Genomic DNA, 24,198 nt, shown 5'->3' on the forward strand with positions numbered 1-24,198 from the left:
TCGCGAGTAACTTTCTCATTGGTTCCAAGGGAAAACTAAGAAAAAAAAAAAAACAAAAGGAAAGACAATTAGAATGAGACTATATAAATAGAATCCCTTATCAAAAGTGACTCCTTAATGTCTATTAATTAACACATTTACTGATTCGGAGCTTTTTTCTTCAGAATTAACTGATCTTAATTGAAACAACTCAAAAATGTACATAGCTTGTAGCCGTAGTCAATACAAAACCTATGGATTTGCAATTAGCCCATATGGGAAAAGAAATTAAAAAAAAAAAAGATGATCAAGGAAGTCAAAGATAATAATAATAATAATTGTTGTATTTATTTTGAAAGTTGAAAAGATTGCATATTGACACTAAATGGTTCTAAAAGTCTGCACACCCATCAATGAATTAATTCAATCGAAATTAGTATAAATACCTTACAGTGTAATTCGAAATAGTTCATCAATATGGCGACATTAATAGTTCAAACTCGTTTAGTTCTTCTGTTGGCACTTATAAGCGTTGTGGCTGCATTTCCAAATTGGTTACACTTTCCACATCCATTATTTCATTTCCGCCCAATTCCAATCCATCGTCCAATTCCAATCCCTCGTCCTATTCCAATTACACTTCCGGTCTCTCCTCGGATCCCAATCCCTCATGTACCTTCATTTGGGGAGTGCTTAGCACCTGTTATTGGCATTGGCGGATGCTTGAAGGCCATCTATGAAGTTGCAATCTTTGGCAATGATCGCAATATAGTAACTCTGAATCCTTTTGAATCTTGTTGTGAGGCCATCAGTAATATCAGTATGTATTGTTGGCCCTTTATTTTACCAGGAAAACCTGACATTGGCAATCAACTCAAAAGCATTTGTGCCGTAAAAGAGACACCTCCACCTCTATCACCACCAGCTGCACCAACAAAAATAGAGCCATTCCCGCCACTAATAATAGCACCGACAATAGAAAGACCATTTCCTACAACAGTTCCACCTGTAAATCAAGAGGCCTTTCCACCTGTAGTAGTTCCACCCGTAGTAAAAAAACCACTTCCTACAACATTTGCACTTGCAAATCTAAAGGCTTTTCCACCTATAGCAGTTGCACCCGCAGTAAAAGAATCACTTCCTACAACAATTGCACATATAAATCAAGAGGCTCTTCCACCTGGAGCAATTGCACCAATTATAAATCAAGAGGCATTTTCACCTATAAATGTTGCGCTAAAGAAACAAGAGGAATTATCGCCTAAAGCAATTGCGCCTATAAAAGAAGAGTCAATACCACCAACACCAGTTGCACCAATGAAAGAAGAGTTACTTTCACCAATAATAGTTGGACCAGCAAAGCAAAAGGAACTTCCACCTATAACAACCACACCAGTACAAGAGGCATTTGCACCTATAGCAATTCCATTAGTACATGCAAAAGCATTTCCGCCTGCAATAGCTACATCGGTAAATCAAAAGGCATTATCTCCTATAGCAAACGTACCAGTAAGTCAAGAGTCTCTTGCACCTAGTAATCAAGAGGCTCTTCCACCTGTAGCAGCTGCACGCGCAATAAAAAGACCACTTCTAACAACAATGGCACCAATAGGAGTTGGACAATCAACACGAGATGAATTTCAGCCTACAACAGTTGCACCAGAGCAAGAGGCATTTGCACCTATAACAATTCCATCAGTACACACAAAAGTATTTCCGCCTGCCTTAGCTGCATTAGTGTATCAAAAGGCGTTTTCACCTCCAGCTAGTCCACCAGTAAGTCAAGAGGCATTTCCACCTGTAAGTCAAGAGGCTCTTCCACTTGTAGCAGTTGCACCAATTACTAATCGAGAGGCAATTCCACCTGCAAATGTCGGGCCAACAAAACAAAATGAATTACCAATTAGAGTAATTACGCCTACAAAAGAAGAGCCAATCCCACCAACACCGGCCGCACCAATAAAAGAAGAGTTACTTCCACCAATAGCAGTTGGACCAACAAAACAAGAAGAACTTCCACTTACAGCAGTTGCACCGGTACAAAAGGTATTTGTGCCTGTAGCAATTCCATCAGTACACACAAAAGTATTTCCGCCTGCCATAGCTCCACCAATAAGTCAAGATTCTCTTGCACCTGCAACAGTTGCACGAATAATAAATCAAGAGGCCTTTCTACCTGTAAATCAAGAGGCTCTTCCACCTATAGCAGTTGCACCAATTACAAATCGAGAGACAATCCCACCTGCTAATGTTGCGCCAATGAAACAAGATGAATCACCCCCTAGAGCAATTTCGCCTATAAAAAAAGAACCAATCCCACCAACACCAGTTGCACCAAGAAAAGAAGAGTTACTTTCACCAATAGCAGTTGGACCAACAAAACGAGAAGAACTTCCACCTATAGCAGTTGCACCAGTACAAGAGGTATTTGCGCCTGTAGGAGTTCCATCAGTAAACACAAAAGTATTTCTGCCTGCCATAGCTGCACTAGTATATCAAAAGGCGTTTTCGCCTCCAGCTAGTGCACCAGTAAGTCAAGAGGCATTTCCATCTGTAAGTCAAGAGGCTCTTCCACCTATACCAGTTGCACCAATTACTAATCGAGAGGCAATTCCACCTGCAAATATCGCGCCAATAAAACAAGATGAATTACCACATAGAGCAATTACGCCCACAAAAGAAGAGCTAATCCCACCAACACCAGCCGCACCAATAAAAGAAGAGTTAGTTCCTCCAATATCAGTTGGACCAACAAAACGAGAAGAACTTCCACCTACAACAGTTGCACCGGTACAAGAGGCATTTGCGCCTGTAGGAATTCCATCAGTACACACAAAAGCATTTTCGCCTGCCATAACTGCACTAGTAAGTCAAGCGTCTCTTGCAACTGCAACAGTTGCACGAATAATAAATCAAGAGGCCTATCCACCTGTAAATCAAGAGGCTCTTCCACCTATAGCAGTTCCACCAATTACAAATCGAGAGATAATCACACCTGCAAATGTTGCACCAATGAAACAAGATGGATCACCCCCTAGAGCAATTTCACCCATAAAAGAAGAGTCAATCCCACCAACACCAGTTGCACTAAGAAAAGAAGAGTTACTTCCACCAACAGCAGTTGGACCAACAAAACGAGAAGAACTTCCACCTACATCAGTTGCACCAGTACAAGAGGTATTTGCACCTATAGGAGTTCCATCAGTACACACAAAAGTATTTTCTACTGCCATAGCTGCACTAGTGTATCAAAAGGCATTTTCACCTCCAGCTAGTGCACCAGTAAGTCAAGAGGCATTTCTACCTATAAGTCAAGAGGCTCTTCCACCTATAGCAGTTGTACCAATTACTAATCGAGAGGCAATTCCACTAGCAAATGTCGCGCCAAGGAAACAAGATGAATTACCACATAGAACAATTACGCCCACAAAAGAAGAGCCAATCCCACCAACACCAGCCGCACCAATAAAAGAAGAGTTACTTCCACCAATAGCAGTTGGACCAACAAAACGAGAAGAACTTCCACCTACACCAGTTGCACCGGCACAAGAGGCATTTGCGCCTGTAGCAATTCCATCAGTACATACAAAAGCATTTCAGCCTGCCATAGCTGCACCAGTAAGTCAAACGTCTCTTGCACCTGCAACAGTTGCACGAATAATAAATCAAGAGGCCTTTCCACCTGTAAATCAAGAGGCTCTTCCACCTATAGCAGTTGCACCATTTACAAATCGAGAGACAATCCCACCTGCAAATGTTGCACCAATGAAACAAGATGAATCACCCCTTAGAGCAATTTTGCCCATAAAAGAAGAGCCAATCCCACCAACACCAGTTGCACCAAGAAAAGAAGAGTTACTTCCACCAATAGTAGTTGGACCAACAAAACGAGAAGAACTTCCACCTACAGCTGTTGCTCCAGTACAAGAGGTATTTTCACCTATAGGAGTTCTATCAGTACATACAAAAGTATTTCCGCCTACCATAGCTGCACTAGTGTCTCAAAAGGCATTTTCACCTCCAGCTAGTGCACCAGTAAGTCAAGAGGCATTTTCACCTATAAGTCAAGAGGCTCTTCCACCTATAGGAGTTGCACCAGTTACTAATCGAGAGGCAATTCCTCCTGCAAATGTCGCGCCTGTCACGACCCACTTTGTGGGCCCGTGACCGGCACTAGGGAATGGGTAGGCTTAAGGCCACCAAAACCCGTAGTAAGCCTTACCATCCCGCAAAACCAGATATACAATTATCAAAATATAAAGTAGTCATAATTGTCTTGCATAATAAATCATCATATTACCAACATGAGTAAAAATAATCGTTATATAAATTTTAAAATTTCCTACTGCGGATACTCTAGAGTAATAATGACAAGTATAGAAGTACAAGATAATTACAAAAGTCCGAAGAAGAAGAAGTCGGACTGTCAAATGTGCGATGGCGAAGAAGGTCTTTAACTGCCACCTGAAAAATAATTTACAACTGAGACTGTCAGTCTCGAGAGTGAGTCAAAATCAAATAATCTAAGGACTATTGCAACCTTCACATGATATATTAATTATTCAAAACAATATACCAATTTCTGAATATAATTGCAATCATAATATAAAATCATACACCGTAATAATAAAATGATAAAAGGAGAGAGTGTAAATAAATAAAGACATTTTTACTTTCACGGAACGTGTGGCTAAGTAGAACCCTAACCCCAAATTCTAACAGCCATTTTGGCTCTCTTAATCCAATAAGACTGGCGCCCCGAGAGCAATGCTCGACCAGAGACCTTACCTCCAGTCTGGTCACTTAAGTATCCAAATAAGAAATCTAGTAGCCATTCGGCTCTCTTAATCCAATAAGATCGGGCGCCCCCGAGAGCAATGCTCGACCAGGGGACCTTACCTCCGTGAATTTACACAAATCAGCCCAGAGCCATGCTCGACCAGGCAAACCCATAAATATCTTATTATATGTCCATGATCATTACCGGTGTACGCCAGTCCCGATGTAACCCATCAAAGGCATGTTCTACAAGCCACATTTCCTAATTCGCAATCATCACATATAATAAATATCATTATCCGATGAACTCAACCAACACATATCGAAATAAAGATTAAAGATTTAAGGTAAAACAACGTGCAATTTGTGAAGGGAAAAATAATAACGTTTATCTTATTATAACATACTAATAATAATATTTATATTATTTCAAATATTAATAATCAAGTGAAATCATTTATTTTGCGATACTAATAATCATATTAAGCACAAATTCTAAATAGCATATTAAAATCAGACTAGCAATAGCACAAAGATTAAATGACTTTAACTCATGATTTGATGCGTTCCACTCCTACGCCTCGGGTGGAGTCAAGGAAGGCCGAATTATCTAATAACAAAAGACATACAATTAATAGACATTCGAAAATTTTTCCTAGACTTAGACCCTAAGGTCGACTGCCTATAATTAAATTGGACTCGAGGATTTTGCCAAAAATTTGATAGAACCTCCCCTAAATTATGGATATTTACCCCCCGTAAAACGGGTCCAGTACCTGCCAAAAACATATCAGACATGCTGAAATTTAATAACAGGAGCCGGGCCACAAGAACTGCACTAATATTTTCCCGACTCTAAAACACCACAACCCAAACAATTTAATTTGGTTTATTTTTAAACTACCCATCACAAGCAATTAATAGCACAATAACTTTCTAATATTAAAACAAAATTTTTTTCAGAGTCTAAATAAAATTATATCGAGTTAAAAATTGAAATATTTCGCGTCCGGGAAAACACCGGGTCCGGCCGGTCTTGCCAATGTTGAATTCAACCGGAGCGCCACGCTCAAGGGAGTCCAAGTACAAGAGTTTTGGCCGGAAAGTGGCCGGAAGGCGGCGGATCGGGGGCCGGAAAGTCGCTGCTCACGCGACACTTCCCAAGGCCGGTAAGGATTTTCCGACGGAGGAGGGTTGCTTCCGGGGTTTTGGGGATGGGGAGTCCGATTCCGGCCGGTTTGCGGAAAGGACGGCAGGAGGCCGAACCGACGATGAGCCTCCCACCTTTGGTCGACGCCGGCGGGAAGGAGCGGGAGGACTGCGACAAGGCAGGAGACGGGAACGGGCTGAGGAGAAGGAAGGAAAATGAGAAGGAGAGGGGGAAGGGGAGGGAGGAAGGAAAAGAGAGAGAGGGAGGAGAAAAAGGAGAGTTTTTTTTTTTAATATATATATATATATATATATATATATATATATATATATATATATATATATATATATATATAGAATTATTATTATTACAACTAAGGGTGTTCCAGCGCCAATGAAACAAGATGAATTACCACATACAACAATTACGCCAACAAAAGAAGAGCCAATCCCACCAACACCAGCTGCACCAATAAAAGAAGAGTTACTTCCACCAACGGCAGTTGGACCAACAAAACGAGAAGAATTTCCACCTACACCAGTTGTACCAGTACAAGAGGCATTTGCGCCTGTAGCAATTCCATCAGTACACACAAAAGCATTTCCGCCTGCCATAGCTACACCAATAAGTCAAGATTCTCTTGCACCTACAACAGTTGCACGAATAATAAATCAAGAGCCCTTTCCACCTATAAATCAAGAGCCCTTTCCACCTATAAATCAAGAGGCTCTTCCACCTATAGCAGTTGCACCAATTACAAATCGAGAGACAATTACACCTACAAATGTTGCACCAATGAAACAAGATGAATCACTCTCTAGAGCAATTTCGCCTATAAAAGAAGAGCCAATTCCACCAACACCACTTGCACCAATAAAAGAAGAGTTACTTCCACCAATAGCAATTGCACCAACAAAACGAGAAGAACTTCCACGTACAACAGTTGCACCTGTACAAGAGGCATTTGCGCCTGTAGCAATTCCATTAGTAAACACAAAAGCATTTCCGCCTGTCATAGCTGCACCAATTGGTCAAGATTCTCTTGCACCTGCAACAGTTGCAACAATAATAAATCAAGAGGCCTTTCCACCTGTAAATCAAGAGGCTCTTCCACCTATAGCAGTTGCACCAATTACAAATCGAGAGACAATCATACCTGCAAATATTGCGCCAATGAAACAAGATGAATCACCCCCTAGAGCAATTTCTCCTATAAAAGAAGAGCCAATCCCACCAACACCACTTGCACTAATAAAAGAAGAGTTACTTCCACCAATAGCAGTTGGACCAACAAAACGGGAAGAACTTTCACCTGCAGCAGTTGCACCGGTACAAGAGGCATTTGCGCCTGTAGCAATTCCATCAATACACACAAAAGCATTTCCGCCTGCCATAGCTGCACCAATAGGTCAATATTCTCTTGCACCTGCAACAGTTGCAACAATAATAAATCAAGAGGCCTTTCCACCTGTAAATCAAGAGGCTCTTCCACCTATAGCAGTTGCACCATTTACAAATCGAGAGACAATCACACCTGCAAATGTTGCGCCAATAAAACAAGATGAATCACCACCCTCTAGAGCAATTTCGCCTATAAAAGAAGTGCCAATCCCACCAACACCACTTGCACCAATAAAAGAAGAGTTACTTCCATCAATAGCAGTTGGACCAACAAAACGAGAAGAACTTCCACCTACAGCAGTTGCACCGGTACAAGAGGCATTTGCGCCTGTAGCAATTCCATCAGTACACACAAAAGTTTTTTCGCCTGCCATAGCTGCACTAGTTTATCAAAATGCGTTCTCAGCTCCAGCTAGTGCACGAGTAAGTCAAGAGTCTATTGCACCTGCAACAATAATAAAGCAAGAGTCACTTCCACCTGCAAAAGAAGAACCACTTCCACCTACAAAAGAAGAGTCACTTCCATCAATGGATGTGGCACTAGCAAAGCGAGTGTGACTTCCACCTATAGTAATACAAGAGGCACTTACACTTGTAGCCATTCCACCGGAACTTGTAACAGCATCTCCACCTAGAATAGTTGCACCAGTAAATTAAGGTGCTTTTGTACCTATAATGGGTACACCGGTAAGTCAAGAGGCCCTTGCACCTGCAACAATTGCTTGAATAATAAATCAAGAAAAATTTCCACAAACAGCAGTTTTCCTAATAAATCAAGAGGCATTTGCACCTATAACCATTATATCATTTAATCTAAGGTCATTTGCACCTACTATAGTCAATGAAGAGGCACTTCCGTATAATGTGAGTTGCACCAGTAAATCAAGAGGCCATTATACGAGCAGCAATAATTGCACCAATACGTCGTTGAATTAATGCAAAAAAAAAACACTGTGTCCTTTTACTGTTAATGAAATTATAACTTAATATATCTTATTTTCATAAAATAAAAAAGATGTTATTTTGCATCTTTAAGTCTCCAGTAAGAATTTGTTGAGATTTAGTATTTATATTTATAGCAAGTATTATCTCCAAGAAATTGGTTATACTATACTATAAAATACGTGTCTCCATTTAACTTGGTCAGTTGTAATGGTAAATAGAAATTGAGCTATATGTAATTGTTAATTATCTAGAATAATATAATAGCAAAAACACTGCTATGTTTTTCTAAATGCAACATGTTCTCAGAAAGGTATTTCTAGTAAATTTTGTAAAACCCATACATAGATATACTATTTTCTAAAGTACAACTTTCCAAGGTTTCCCTTTAATCTTATTAGACTTAATATCCGATTTTTTTTTTAACAATAATAATATTAGTAATGATTAATAACAAGTTTTATTTAAATTAATATTATTTTATTATTAAATAATTTAATTGGAAAGATTTCAAATAGAATTTCAATGCTCGAATAAAATAAGAGAATTATTTTTCTATATCTAATTAGTTTGATTTTTAAGAAAGTAATGAAGTAAATTTCTTAAAAAATAAATTATATTTTTGGTCACTTAATTTTTTCCCCAATATGAATATCTGAACTAAAATTCTATATTTAAGAGTTATGAAAGAATTAGTAAATAATATTTTATAAAAGAATTTATTAGGAAATAGCAAATTTTAATTAGTTAATGGTGTTGATTTTAATTGAAAAATAGTTAATAAATTGATTAATTAAATTAATTAAGTGGTAGGAGTAAATTGACAATTAATTTTGGAATAAGGATTGAAAATATAATTGTTCTAATTTAGAGTTTTAAATGAAAACTTGTATGGTTAGTATTTTGTAATTAAATGTGTCGGTAAGAGTATTTTGATAATTTTACATTTAAAAGCAAGAGTAAATAAGTAATTCTATATTTTTAATAATTTCAATTTGGCCCAAATTAAATAGTTAGGGACTTAATTAAAAAGCTAAAATAAAGTTGGAGGATTAATCAGAAATTTGCAGGGCGAAATTGTTATAAATTTAAAAATTGAGGGACCAAATGGTAAAGACGAAAAGTTTAGGGACTAAATGCTGATAAAGAAAGAAAAGAAGAAGGGAGAGGATCGGGGAGAAGGAAAGAAGGAGGTGCGACGTCCATGGCAGCCGTGAAGTGGCCAGCGGCAAGAAGTGACAGTGTTAGCAGTGGTATGCAAGAAAGAGAAGGGGGCAGCGGCTATCACCACTGTTTCGGGCATTATGGCGGTAGGGTTGGTCTCTTTTTGACAGTAAGTTGAGAGCTTCCTTTTGGGAGTTGCGGTATCGGCTTTGGTGCCCAGAGGAAGGAGTCCCGACGAGGTGAATGCATCCAGAATTTCGAGCTTTCCGATGAGTTCCAGCGAGGGATGGCCGATCGGAGGGCATATTCGGATCTCCTCAGCTCAAGCTTTCCAATGGCACCAGTTTCGCGGCGATCGGACTCCGTTTGAAAATCGCGACAGAAATCGTTTGTAAATTTTTCCGGATGATCGGGAGTCGGATTGGAAGATCGGAAGCTGGAATCATCATTAGAGGGTTGTTTCGAGTCCGTAGGCGTGTTTGGATCGTCGATCGAATTCCGGCAGCTGGAGGTGAGTCGACTAAGTGATCAAGCGTCTCGGTAATTCTCTAAATCTTAGATTTTAGAGGTTGTTGATATAAAATTATGTGTTTATTTAATTGTATTGAGCATTAGAAAAATATTGTGAGGATTATTAGATAAAATAATTAATTGTTGGACCATCTGTAAATAATCGTATTTTATGTTGTGTTACAGAGTCGGAAAAATTAATGCAGTTATGGTGGCTTGAGTACCGTTAATCAATCGCTGTATATTTGAAGTGTTCTCTGGCAGGTCTTGGATCCGTTATATGAGGGGTAGATGTTCGTAATTTAGGGGAGGTTTTGCCAAATTTTCGGTAGAATTCTTCCGAGGCGAAATTCTTAGAGAGTAATTCTATAAGTCTAGGTCTAAGGTTAATTGCTAAAGGTTTTATATTTACTGATTTAATTGTTTCCATGATTAGATAAATTTGTTAGTTCGGTTCGCTCCACTCGAGGCATCGGAGTAGAGCTAGGAGGTTGTCAGAACTGTGAGTTAAAGTTATATATCTGTTTACATGTATCATGCTAAGATTTTACGTAATAGCTCTGATTAAATAATTAATATTTTAATTATTTATTTAATTACTATTGATATATGTATTGGTTTCTGCATTAATGCTATTGTGAGTGCATGTTGACTTAGGACGAGACGGCAGTAGAACATGTCACCTGATGGGTTGCATCAGGACCACGTGCATACTGGTATAAATTTGAGTAAGGTAATAGAATAATGGTTTAGGACTTGTTTTGGTCGAGTTTAACTCTCTGGGCTGAGTAGAGTGAGTTGCCGGAGTAAAGGTCTCTGGTCAAGTATTGCTATTTGGGTGCCGGCTTTATTGGAAATTTAAGTGACTAGATTGGATTTAAGGATCTTGGTCGAGCTTCGCTCTCTGGGCGCCAGTTCTATTGGAACGAGAGAGCCAAATGGTTAAGGCTGTTAATAATAGGGATTAGGGTTTTACTGAGGTACTTCGTCCCGTAGCATGTGAAATTTATTTTACAGAAGCATAGCGTGATACATATTTTTGTATGACTTAATATTTTATTTTAAATTAAACAAATATTTTATTAAAGTGTTTGTGTTCGTTTTTGGGATATATGATTTAACTCACTCTCGAGACTGACAGTCTCAATTTCATTATTTTTCAGGTGTTAGCTTTTCTGCAGTTCTTTTCTTTACAGCCCGATTCCTTTATCTTCGAGTTTAAAATAACTGATTTTATTAGTATGTTTGATCTTTAAAAAAAATCTAAAATTTCTGCAGTAGAAATTTCCGATTTATAATTTTATAATTTTATATAAATTCAAGTCTTGTTTAATTATGATGGCAGACCGAATTTAATCTATAATATTTGATGATTTAAGGTTTAATTGTGAAAAAGTGCCAATGGATTGCATTTGGTTTGAGTTAGAAAATGGTCAGACTTACTACGGGATTTAGCGACTTTACGTCTACCTATTTTTTAGTGCCGATCACGGACCCACAGATCGGATGGTGACACCTACCAGCATTCCTTTCATCCTCTATTTCCCTGTCTTTCATCTTTTCTTTTTATTTATTTTCACTACCATTTATTACAGTGGCTTCAGTTAAGTATTTATTAAGTGGATGATGTTGAAGGATTATCAAATGAGTTACATAACGATCATATAATAAAATAAGTTATCATGATATGTATTGAATTTGCCATTATTTAAGCAGCCAAATGAATAAACTAAGCTAAATTTTGGTGGGTAAATTATGGTCAGAGAAATCAATAAGTCCAGAGGTTAAGAAGGTTGTGCAGTCCATATCCCATGGAAAACGTGCAATGATTTCATGGTTCAAAAGGATCAAGATAACTGCAATTTCCTTTTCCAATTTCAACATGTAATAGAGAATGAGAAGGTGTTGTGAGGTGTTCCTTGATTACAAAAAAAATAGGTTGCCAGATGTCCTATTCAGTGAGTTGGATATCACTATGGACTCCCTCTTAATTACATGTCTTCAGAAATTGCAAGAAAGATTCCTACTCTCTTTGCGGCTCTAGAAAATATAAATTTCAATAATTCCTCCAAGAGCATAAGATCGAACTTTATTAGTTTAAAGATATAGAAGCCTATCTTAGTTAGATTTAATAACAAAGTGGAAGATAAGATTCGAACTAAGACTTTTCTTCAAGTATCTTACAATCTCATCATTTAAAATTGCTCTTGGATGCTAACATGACTCTAAAGACAAAAATAAAAAGTTCGTTCGGCGCCTTTCTTATAGTAATTTAGGAGTAAATGCAAACTTGTATCTCATAGGTATCCTCCAATCCCCTCAGTGTAGAATTTTCAATATGGAAAGTGAAATGATAGAGTATATGCTCTTTTTGTACAACGAGCCTTTCAAGGTGTGGTTCTCAAGTTTATTGGGGTATAGACATCTTTTATTGGCTTCTTCTCTGTGGCAGACTGGTGGAAGTGTATTTGTGCCTCTTTTGGGAGCTTGGAGCAAGGCAAAATTTTTTGATCATATCATGCTTATCTGCTGGGAAATTTGGAAAATGCCTAATGCATTAGTCTTAATGCATGAAGTATCTAATCCTAAAACCGTGTGGGATACAGAGCCCACTTGGAAATAAAAAGTTGTGCTTCTCTGTTTGCTTCAATTATTCATATCCCTTGTGGCGACAGAAATTGGTCCTACTGGTGGTATTTGGATCAGACCTCCAATTGGCATCTTGAGTTTCAATGTTGATGCAGCCTTCTCGTATAGAGAAAGGTACGTGGGCTTGGAACTGGTTAATGGTGTTACAAGGAAAATGGTAGCAAGTTTGGGTTAGTTGGGGAAGCTTTGGCCCTAAAGGAGGCTTTGCCCCTCGCAATAGATATGGGCATAACATATGCCATTTTTGTATCTGATGAAATGGAAGTGGTTCAAGCTGTTGACAAAGTTCATAAGGACCTTTTAGTCTTGGAAAATTGAAGCTATTATTTTAGCAATTTCCAGATTGGACATGGATAATCCTGATTTTACTTTTAGGCATGTTAAAAGAACAACAAACACTCCAGCAGATTATGTAGCAAAAATTGTGCTTAAGCAAGAGCTTCATTCTCTTTGATTATGTTGCATAACTTATGTAACCCTCCTCCTCAGTTAAGGGAACTCTTACTGCTTGATACTCGCAAAGCCATCGTTTTCAGTTAATGAAATTCCAGTTTTTTTGATAAAAAGATCAGATTAATTGGGTTAAATTCAAGTATCAATGGTTCCCAGAGTTCTTTTCTTTTTTGGTAGTCTTAAGATATTCAGTCAGGAATCATAAATTCAAAGTGGAAAATTGTAATTTTACTATCAATTTTATGGGCCAAATGCATGATGAGAGCCCAAGTACCTCCCTTGTTGCCTAAAACTCACTATAGGTTTCAGAAGTAAATTAACCGATACCACTCTTAAATTTCAGTGCTCGAAGAATACCCTCACATCGCCTTCTCAGTTCCTTTACCAACGAGAAAGCAAAACATAAAGCTAAATTTGGAATCTAAGTATACAATCAAGAAAGGTGTTTTCTTGCCCTTTGCCTGCTTCTATAATCCCTGAAATTGATGTCTGGAAGTCTGATCCTTGGAACTTTCCAGGTTAGTAACAATAAGAATAGATAATATCTATATGAAAATACAACTGCTTTAGATTATTCTAATCCATGGGACTTTCTGGAATTTTATGCTAGAATTTGCATTTGAACTCTATTAAAGAGAAGAATAAAGTAGAGAGAGACAGAGAGATAGAAGGAAAGATGGGTAGGGAACGCAGTTGCAGTGATAGAGAGCTCATGGGTAATTCCAATTTCATATTTTGTCAATGAAATTGTATCTGATCCTTACATGGTAATAACATTTCTTTTCATTTCTAAAGCTTTGATCTTATTATTTTCTTAAAAAATATAATCTGAAGAATCCCATTAATTGGTGTGCGGGTATGAGATATGTCCTATGCCTCAAGCTCAACAGTACTGCAAGAGTATTATTTTGAGTTGGGATCCTTTGATTAGAACTCCACCTGGATTGTATGCTTTCTGCTACCTCTTTCCAATTATAATATTTTTAATTATGTGTATTATCTCATTCTGTATCTGTATCAACATTATTAATGTTTTAAATTGAATGAACTGATTTATTGCATCTATAGTATTTATGTAAGTGGCCCAGACATCTCCAAAAACTGTTGAAGGTCTCGCTGAGGTGAGGGAAGCAGAAGCAATGTGGCTGAGAGAAGCTTTATCATGGATCAAAAGGATGGGTTGTAAAAAAGTCAACTTTGAAATGGATTCCCGTACGTGGTTAATGCTGTGAAAGATAATGCTTTTGATATCACTGAGTTTGGTCCTATTAGCATGTCTTGTGTAGACTTTCTTTCTAAGTTATTTTTTTTTTTTTTGTGAAAAGACAAGAAAATGAGATTGCTCATGTGTTGGCTAGAGCATCTCATTTAAATGCTAGTCATATGTCTTGGCATGAGCCTCCAAACACAGACCTAAACCCTAGGTACTGTAGAAGAAGGTTAGAGAGGAGCAAAGGAAGGAGGTACTTTTCTTGGATTGCTTTTCACTAGGCGTGATTTTTACTGTTGTATCCTGCGGAGCTGTTTTCTTGAGTTAATGAAGTTGATCATTATTTTCTTTTAAAAGAGAAAGTGGCCTAAACACTGTAATAAGGAATTATGATAAGAAGTAGCTTTTGATAAGTAGGTGGATGTTAATTCCATCATGACAATTACGCAGTTAGCGCAGTTGATAAAATGCCGTGCAAAACTCTTGCAGGTACTTCTTTCACTTGCCCATCCTTGTTTTACATTTATTAATTTAATTATAATATTGTTATAATTAATTATATATTTTAATAATAATAATATAATAATAAAAAATTTCTTAGAAAAAGTAAAATATTAGTATACATAAATATTCCTAAACTCTATTTTTAATTACTTAATTTATATATATATAGAAAGTTAAGCCATTGCTAAATTATTCCACATCGAGTTCATTAAGGAAATGAAGTCTTGGAAATATAATAAATTGGAAAAATTTAGAACATTATACAGTTAATTTTAGATAATTTTTTTGTTGATTTTTAGTTCATCTGTGATTGATTTTATAAATAATATAATTGAGATTTAATTGATATTTAGTTAATTTTATATTTCTGTAAAGAAAGCTATTAAGCTGAATTCGGCCTATTAAAGCCATGTCCATTTAGAATTTACCATGGACTTGAAAGCATGGAATTGACGGTTCCTTTTTTTAACTAAGCAATTTTATAAGACTATAATCGGTACTATGTAATGCGTAATAATCTTCTAAAATAATTAAAATTATAATGTAATGTGAATAATTATATTACCATATTTGATTATAATAAAAAATATTTAATGTAATGTAATCATAATTTTTATTTTAATATTTAGTTTATAAAAATATAATGTTAAGATATTTTTTAATATTTATAATGATTGGAATATAACGACAGTCATCAAAATCCGATAACAGTCTCTAAAATTCGATCAGCAGCTGCCAGAATCTCATCACTAGAGGTATTTAAATTATATTAATAAAATATTAAAAAAATAAATATAAATATATATTGTAAGTAATTATATATATATATATATTTTATGCTGGATATTACATTAAATTAAGAATAATAATTATATAATATATTTGTTATTCTATTATATTAAAAAAAATTACTATCATACAAAATAATAAAAACATGTAATGATAATTTTATTACTGTAACGATGTACATTATCCCAGTAAACATAGTCCAAGACAAGGTGGATACGATGTTGAATAACAACCATGCAAGAAGTTTATTCTCTTTTAGCTAATGAGGGTTGCATTCATGTGACCAAGCCTTTGGTTATAAGGTTCGTTTCTTGTAATTTAAGCCACTTATTCTATAAATAAATAAATAAGGAATTTCTCTAGTAATTTTAGATCATATTCTCTTAAAATAATATTTTGATATTATTCTTTTAATTTGAAAATTTGAAAATTTTTTATGTTTACTTATAGAAAATTAGATTAATTTCTAAAAAATATTTCAAATAAAAATAAAGAATAATATTTTGGTTTACTTATACTATTTTTCTAGAATGAAAGTAGATAATAGCTTTTTCTATTTTCTAAATTATAATTAAATTTTGTAATACAAATTTTAACACGTTTTCTATGTTCTCCTTATAAAAATTTAATTGCTTTTAAATAAAAATAATGAATTTTCATTTTATTTATTTTAAATTTACTATTTAAACTTAAAATGTTATTCAAATACAAAATTAACAACTCTTTTGTATAATAGCAAGTAAATATATTTTATAAATTATTTACAAAAAAACTTTCATCTTCTTTAAAAGTGAAAAATAATTCTACCACTAAATATTAAACCCTTTGAAATTTTAAAAGAAAAACAAAACAAAAAAGAAAAAACAAAGAGGAGTAGAGTCTTTGAATCTCTTTAAAGTTTTGGTGCTTCCCCTAGATGAAGCAGCCACATCCTGCATATAGGAGGACAACGTTCTACTATAGAGTACTAATAAATGTGATAAACTAACTGGGCAATTCTTTTCTATTCTAAAATATCTTTATAGTCATATATTTAGAATTGAGTAATTTATAACTGTAAATAACTTATAATTTAATGAAGATTTGAGTATTAAATTTTATTTTTGATTTTAATATATTATTTTATTGATAAAATTATAATAATTGGAGATAAAATGCGTCAATATCTCATCATATTATATAAATAAAAATTAAAAAAATATATTATATTAGAATAAAACATAACATATCATATATCCTTTTCTAAAAATGATATATATATAATTATTACTATATAGAGGAACATTTTTTAAGATGAAATTTAAGAAATTTATCTTATTTCTATTTATAACTAATCCAAATTGAGGTTGACATTTTTTATAACTATGCAGAGGTTATTTTTAAATAAAATATTACTATAAAAATTTTTATTGTATATAAATATTTTTTATTTTAATATTAGATGATTAATAGTTATTAATATACCACTTATATATCAATTCAGCATATAAGTTGATGTATATTCTAAAAATATATTAAAAATTCTAACATAAAATTGAGCTAACCTAATATTATAGGGCGATGACTAGTATACAATATTTCTTCTATGATATGTGAAAATAATGGTAGCTTAAAATATTTCTATTCAAATTTTTAATTATAGTACCATTGAACCAAAGAAATGTAATTAGATTGTTTCATTTTCTTATTTTAGCTTTTATTTTATTCTTAATAGAGATTTCACATATCTAAAGAATAAGAAATATAAATAATTTATAAATGTTAAAGTTCAATCAATCAAGTGGTTAGTTCTAGTTATTTGGGTATTTGTTGGACTTGAATTCATTTCTATTTGTTGAGCTATAATGCTCTCTCCTTCATTTAACTCCCACTTTGATCAATCAATTCAATTTTATTATATGGTATCAGAGTAATCTTAATCAATCAATTCAATTTTATTATATGGTATCAGAGTAGATCTGATTCAGAATCTTGATTTTCCGGCTTCTCGTTTGGATGTTTACTCCCAACAGTCTGGTTCGGTATTACCAATGCTTTTAATTAAATCTCAAGTTTAAGGGAGAGAATTTTAATTTCAAATGACATCTAGGCATCAAAGTCAAATCTTAATTGCACTTTAGGAAAAGTGTTAAAGATTCCACATCGCTACGTAATAAAAAACGTAAACAATTGTAAGGGTCAAAGTCTAATCAACCAAGTGGCTACTTCTACTCATTTTGGTATTGGTTAGATTTCAGTCCAATTCTATTAGTTGGGCTCTAACACTCTTTCATTCATTGAACTACCATCTTAATAAATTCAATTTCATAATACTTTTATTTTTATATATATTTCTTGAAAACTTATTGCTTACTTTAAGTGTATATCATAATCTATGCACTAAATTGTTAAATATTGGTCGGTTATTTAATACCACAATATAAAAATATTTTTATTATTATGGTATATACATATATATTGACTATATATTTTAATAAAAAAAATTGTGATTAAGATTCGAATTAGGTCATGCTTTGCAGGACAGAACTCGAACTCGATCAGTGGAGGGGCAATTTTCTTTCAAGAATATAACAAAAACTAAAATAAAATATAGAAAAAAGATAAAAAAAAAATGCTATACTATGGTAATTTAAATTAAAATTTATGAATTTATGAAGTTTTAAAAACATATAATTAAGATTGGTTCCAAAAATAATAACTAAGATATTCTCAAAAAAATAAATTAAGAAGATATAATTTAAAAATAATTAACAATTATAGGAATTGTGACAAATATATAAACAATTTTAGAAAGGCTGATAATACTTTTTCTAAAAATCATGTAAAATTCTATAAGCGAAAATCTAAAAATGAAAAGTTTTTCATCCCCTTCGTAGTTCTCTCTTGATGCCTTGATAAATAAAAATAAATACGCTAACTTGAACGATAAGGCCTCTTACATGATCCGAAAGCCAAAAGGAAGATCATCAAACAGCCAATTCTACTTTGAATATCTCTATGAATATTTATATGTGTCTTCAATTCTTATCTTCTTTTTAAAAAAAAAAAAAAAAAAATTGTTATCGAATGATCTATATTACATATAAAATTGTATATAGATAATTTTACACGGTTCTCTTGGAAAAACTTGTAGGTTTTACTTACCACTAAAGCCATTAATATATCTTTTTTTAATATTTAATATAAATTTATGTAAAGATAAGAAATTTGTAAAATAATGACTGTAGCCCATGCTTAAACTAGGAAACCCCACATAAATTAAAAACTACGAGGTTGGGGTTTTAATATTCCAAAAAGTCTTCACTCTCCACCACACCAGTGATAAGGATTTCTCAATGTTCCAGAGCAGTATAATATCCTTCTTCTGGTCATTCTTATTTTTCATCACAACAGCTTACTAATTAATTTATCCCTATCAGAAATACTTTATTAAATCATGGTAATGACATCAGCTCAGACCCTTGTAGTTGTGTTGCCATTTGTTGCCAAATTTTCTATATATTTATAGATATCGTGTATCCGTTCTTGGTCATATGAACGTATTTCTAAATGAGTAGGTCCCTACCTATCAAAGAAATGAAGTTATAAGATATTATTAAGCGTATTAAAAAAAATCAATTAATAATATGACTAAGAATATGCATATTCAGTCTATTTAAAGGTTAATTAATTAATTTAAGAGTATTATTTCCAATATTCAAAATAACACACGAATAAAGAATGAGATTTGATCATCAGTGGATGTATAGTAGGCTTCATAAATAGACTTATGAACCCGAAATTTATTAGTGGTACAAATTTTTTATTAAATTCACATGTAGTCAACCAGAACTGATGCATGACACAAAAATAATGTCCATGTAACCAGCATAAGATGCTAGAACCGCATTGTTTCATGAAGCGAAACTAGTTACGTTTCATTTATACAAATATGGTTTTGTTCCGAAGTAGTACGATTGGAGTTGCAATAAAAGATGGAGGATCAGTGGGCAGCGACATTGAAGGAGCAGTGGGCAGCCATGGAAACACTATGGAGTGGCAGATGCAGGAGCAGATGCATAAGCAAATTGAGGACATGCAACGCCTCATTACAAAGATGTCACGTTCCGGCCAGCTTGCATCTCCACAGGACCCTCTTTTGTCCGCCTCTGATCCTGATCATTTACTTATTGACTATTAATTATTTTTATTTTTTTTATAATTTTGCATATTGAATATACTTTATGATATTATATCTTGTATTCTAATTTGTCTATTGATTTATATATAAATTCTCTCATTTTTTATATAATTTCTCTATAATATGCATTTTACTAACAGTATTAATAAATAAATAAATAAATAATATTTTTATATTAAAAAACTAGTCAAGTAGTGACATATTAGCAACACACTAAAATTAAAAAAACTAAATTAGCAACGGACATATAATCCATTGATAATAGAAGCGGAAAGCCAGGGACATGTCTATTCTAAATTAGCGACGGACCAAAATCATCGCCAAAGGTCTGCGCTTTAGCAAGGGAAAAACTGTCGTTATATTTATCAAGTTAGCGACGGGCGGTATACGTTGCTATATGACAATGACTCGGCTATGGACAATCCGTTACCATTATAGCGACGGAAACAATCCGCTGCTAATTGGATATCTTTAACGACATCTCGTGCCTTGCTAAGCCGTCGCTACTCTCTCTAATTTCGTCGCCAACTTTACAACTCTTTCCCACCATTTACCGATGATTATCCATTGCCTCATTCGTTGCTAACTTAGGAACAAACTTAAAATTTTCGTCGGTAAGTGATTAGTGACGATCACTTTAGCGACAGATGGTTTCCATCGTAAGTCCGTCGCAAAGTTGTCTTACCAATGAAATAATCCCTTTAGCGACAGTCTCAATTTGTCATTATTTCCCTTTTTTTTTTAGTGATGGCTTTGAAGAGAGACAAATGGTGTTTCTAGCTGCCGTGAGTATCTGAATAAAATGGATTGTTTGCTGGAATATAAAGTGAATTTAGGGAAGGAAATTATATGGAGATGACGTAGAACTAAAGAAACCCTAGAATGAAAGCTACAAATTGGGAAAGACCTGGGAAATACGTTTTGACTTATTGGATGAGTCACCAAGTGTTGCCGACATTTCTTTCTTTTAAAAAAAAAAAAAATCAAATCAGTAAAGACTAATATAATTAGTGGCCAGATAATATTTTAGAAAATAATTAAAAATTTAAAAATAATTAGTAAAATTACCGTTAAAACATCTAAAATTGAAATTTTTTTAGATGCTTAGGTTTTTTATATATTAATATTTCACGCACGTGGCTCATTAATTATATAAGAACTTAATAAATATAAAAAGTAAAACTTTTGCTTGCTTCAATAATTTTAATCAGTTTTCTAATTTTAGCAAGGGTGAGAAATTATCTAGAACTATCCAAAAAAATATATTGAAATAGGATTGTTTTTGACAAAATTAAAGGATTGATTAAAGTTGTTAACCACACAAAAATTCTGACTTTTTTTTTTAACCATTAACACTTTTATAAATAAGCTAGTTTTAAATCTCCTAATAGATATATGGACCAACCATCATTAATTCAATCATGCATGGATATTTGAAATTAAGATGTGTAATTTCATCCACATTTACATGTATAATCATAAATTAGATACTAAAATTAAATTGTGTTAAAAATAAGATTTTATTCTAGTTTGATAATAGAATTAGTTTTGGACGAATTTGATACTTGATAATAAGTTTAAAGATCAAATTGTAATATTAAATTATCGGTTTAGTTCTTAAATTAACACGAAAGGAGATAATAGTTAGTTTTATTAAAATTTTCCACCCGTGCGAGCGGGGGCAGACGAAGCGAAAGCGAGAATGTCGGCTTGAGCAATGAAACATTGGTGAAAATCCAATGCCTCGAAAACTTATTCCTCTGCAAGGTTCGTCCATAGCGGGTGAGTCAGGGCCTAAGATCAGGCTGAAAGAAAATAAATATGTTTTCAAACTTCCTCTTTAAAAATCAAAGTGTATGTCCTCGCCCGAATTTCAGCATATTGATTGTTTTGAACTAAAAAGAAACTCTTTAGTGGAATAGTAGCATTATGTATAATATCGTGACTTTCAATAGTTACATACAAGTCTATATAACATAGAAAAGTAGGATGCCCATGATGTGTATGTATCGGATGAACCAAATCCTCGTTAAATTTTTGTTTTCATTAGAGGGGGCTCGTACATGTTCTGCCATATCCCTTGTGAATACTCTGCCGGTATGAAATGCTCTTAACGTTAGATGAGTACCCAGCTCTCCAATGGATTGACCTGCAATAGTACCTACGGCTTCTCCCAATTCCACTGGATCGCCAAGAATAGGACTTTGGCCATAACATAATCGACAGATCTAAGACATACTCCTACAAGTAAAGGCGAGAGAATAAAATATAAAATAAAAAAATATAGGATATCCTCTTGGACAGTTAGATATCTAACCCATAATACAATCCAATTGCAAGAGCGGAGCTCTACTAATTGAGTTATATCCTGCCGAGCCAAGTGGAGCATACAGAAGGAGTCAGATGCTTCTTCTATTCTTTTCTTTGGCACGACTGGGCCATCATGGACTTGAGCTAGAGACCTCACCCGTGAAGTAAATAATCATAACCGCGGTCCAACCAATTGGGAGAGAATCAGTAGATTCCTTTTTTAGAGCAATTCATCCTTCTCGAACACAACATACAATTCTTCCCTATACTGTGCTCTCTAAGTGTGCTTGTTCTCCCCTTCTTCCTTACTGCGACAAGTCTTTTTGAAATAACTCTGATGAGAAGAAAAAAGAACGCGTTAAGAGACTAGACCTTCATGGCCCCACCTGTGACACTCTAAGATCCTTTGTCATTGGCCCAAGCACTTATTTATTGAGACGAAACTGAACCAATTCGGAGTTGTTGATGTTTATACCGATCAATCATAGAAGAAAAATTATGATTCATTCCGATTAAGCTTCATTCTTATTCATCTGAAAGTTCTTCTTAGATACAAGGAAATGATTCAACTCTAGAGCCCAAGATCATAGTCCTCGAACAAGCAATCCAAAAGATTCTGGAGCGTCTTCAGGTTTAAGTATTGTTCCTCCGATGATTGTAGTACCAAGCACTTTTTGTCGAGCTCTGATATGATCAGATTATAAGTAAGTATTTCTTGTAAAGTATGAGAAATACCAAATCCTTCTAGAGCCCTAACCTCCATTTCTCCAACTCGTTGTCCCCCTTGCTTGGCCCTGTTTCTAATCCTCCAAGCTACTAACAAAAGGATTATACCATTTGATCCCTCTATGAGTCAAAAAAAATTATACACTAGCCGTTTTTTATCCTTTGGAACAACTAAATGAATTTAATAAATCTTTTTAGGAGGCCTAATGACCATAGATCGAACCTATCCAATTTTTACAGTATGATGGTTGGTTATTCACGAACTAGCTGTATCTACCTTTTTTTTTGGGTCAATATCAGCAATGCAGTTCATTCAATGATAAATCTAATCTCAATTAATTATAACAATATGATGCAATCAAACCTGAATTAACAACATGTTGAACTGAATCGTACGAGTCTCTATTGAGGGTTATTACTCATTTTTGACTCCCATTGGCACATATTGACAAATTGGTTACACCTCTACTATTGAGGAAATGACTGATCAAGAAGACCCCAGTTCGCTGCTCTTGTCTCTGTCACCAGCTTTTTAGATCTCTATTGCCATGACGGAACATTTATACAGCACGAGAGCAGCATATCGTGGGTCAAAAACCTTTGGTCCATGTCTGTTGACGGAAAGAGAAAGGAATATTGGGCTTGTTAAAGGATTGCTGTCAAGCTCGACTTTTAAGCATTAAGATCACATCTTGGATCTACCAACGGATCATCATATAACATGATTCAAACCTACAGCTTCGCTAGTGAACTATCCACTTCTGCTATAGAAACGAATATCCATATTGATCTTGACCTGACACGAGCTATTGAAGCTCTCTTCCTAGCCCAATACCGGGCAACATATAGGATGAGCCTAGGGGAGCATGAAGAGCTGAGGTGACACGTGATGGAGTTCGTTCCAAAAGGGCGTAGCCACTCGACCAACCCTTGAACCTAGCCCTCGGAGCAAAAGAGCGAGAGCATGAGCCCGTGCTGTATCTGAATTACTAACACCTAAGAAGGATGATACTTGGAGGATGTGCATTGATAGTCGAGCCATCAACAAAATCATAATTATCTCAATTGTAGGAAGCTGCTATTAGCTTCCAAGAGTAGATAGGGAGTTCTCAAAGAGAAAGCAGTTTATTTATTAATTTAGATTTTGGATTTAAATTTTTATTTATTTAAATATATTTATTTATTATAATTTTATTATAATTATAATTTTAATATTTTATATATAATAATAAATATTAAATACTATAATAAAATATTAAAATATAAATAATATAATAAATTATAATAGATATTATAATAAAATATATTATATATTATATATTATATAATATATATATATAATATATATAATAAAATATATTATAATAATATATTATAATTTACTATATTTATTTATTATTATATATAATATGATATTAAATAATTAAATATATATTAATCATCTAATTTTAG

General features: G+C 34.2%; 2 protein-coding genes and 1 long non-coding RNA gene across 5 annotated transcripts; all 3 read left to right on the forward strand.

The window, feature by feature from the left end:
• Nucleotides 1-456: 456 nt before the first annotated feature.
• Nucleotides 457-4,146, forward strand: LOC107262455 (calphotin-like). Its single transcript, XM_015728404.2, has one exon. It carries the CDS (start codon nt 457-459, stop codon nt 4,144-4,146), a length of 3,690 nt encoding a protein of 1,229 aa, XP_015583890.2.
• Nucleotides 4,147-6,301: 2,155 nt separating this feature from the next.
• On the forward strand, nt 6,302-7,867 carry LOC112536987 (uncharacterized protein KIAA0754-like). Its single transcript, XM_025159967.1, has one exon. It carries the CDS (start codon nt 6,302-6,304, stop codon nt 7,865-7,867), a length of 1,566 nt encoding a protein of 521 aa, XP_025015735.1.
• A 4,324-nt stretch (nt 7,868-12,191) lies between these two features.
• LOC107262456 lies at nt 12,192-14,593 on the forward strand. Of its 3 annotated transcripts, none has more exons than XR_003080912.2 (3): nt 13,271-13,545; nt 13,638-13,973; nt 14,096-14,593. It is a non-coding gene; the product is annotated as an uncharacterized LOC107262456 (long non-coding RNA). The 3 variants fall into 3 exon arrangements; XR_001536327.3 differs by having other exon boundaries at nt 13,301-13,545; nt 13,638-13,743; nt 13,862-14,593; XR_003080911.2 differs by having other exon boundaries at nt 12,192-13,545; nt 13,638-14,593.
• The last annotated feature ends 9,605 nt before the right edge of the window (nt 14,594-24,198 follow it).

The sequence above is a fragment of the Ricinus communis genome, chromosome 3 (assembly GCF_019578655.1).
Source record: "Ricinus communis isolate WT05 ecotype wild-type chromosome 3, ASM1957865v1, whole genome shotgun sequence".
In the NCBI taxonomy this organism is placed as follows: Eukaryota; Viridiplantae; Streptophyta; class Magnoliopsida; order Malpighiales; family Euphorbiaceae; genus Ricinus; species Ricinus communis.

Bases quoted from the DNA above. Each gene is read 5' to 3' on its own strand.
- LOC112536987 (XM_025159967.1), top strand. From the start codon at position 6,302: ATGAAACAAGATGAATTACCACATACAACAATTACGCCAACAAAAGAA.
- LOC107262455 (XM_015728404.2), top strand. From the start codon at position 457: ATGGCGACATTAATAGTTCAAACTCGTTTAGTTCTTCTGTTGGCACTT.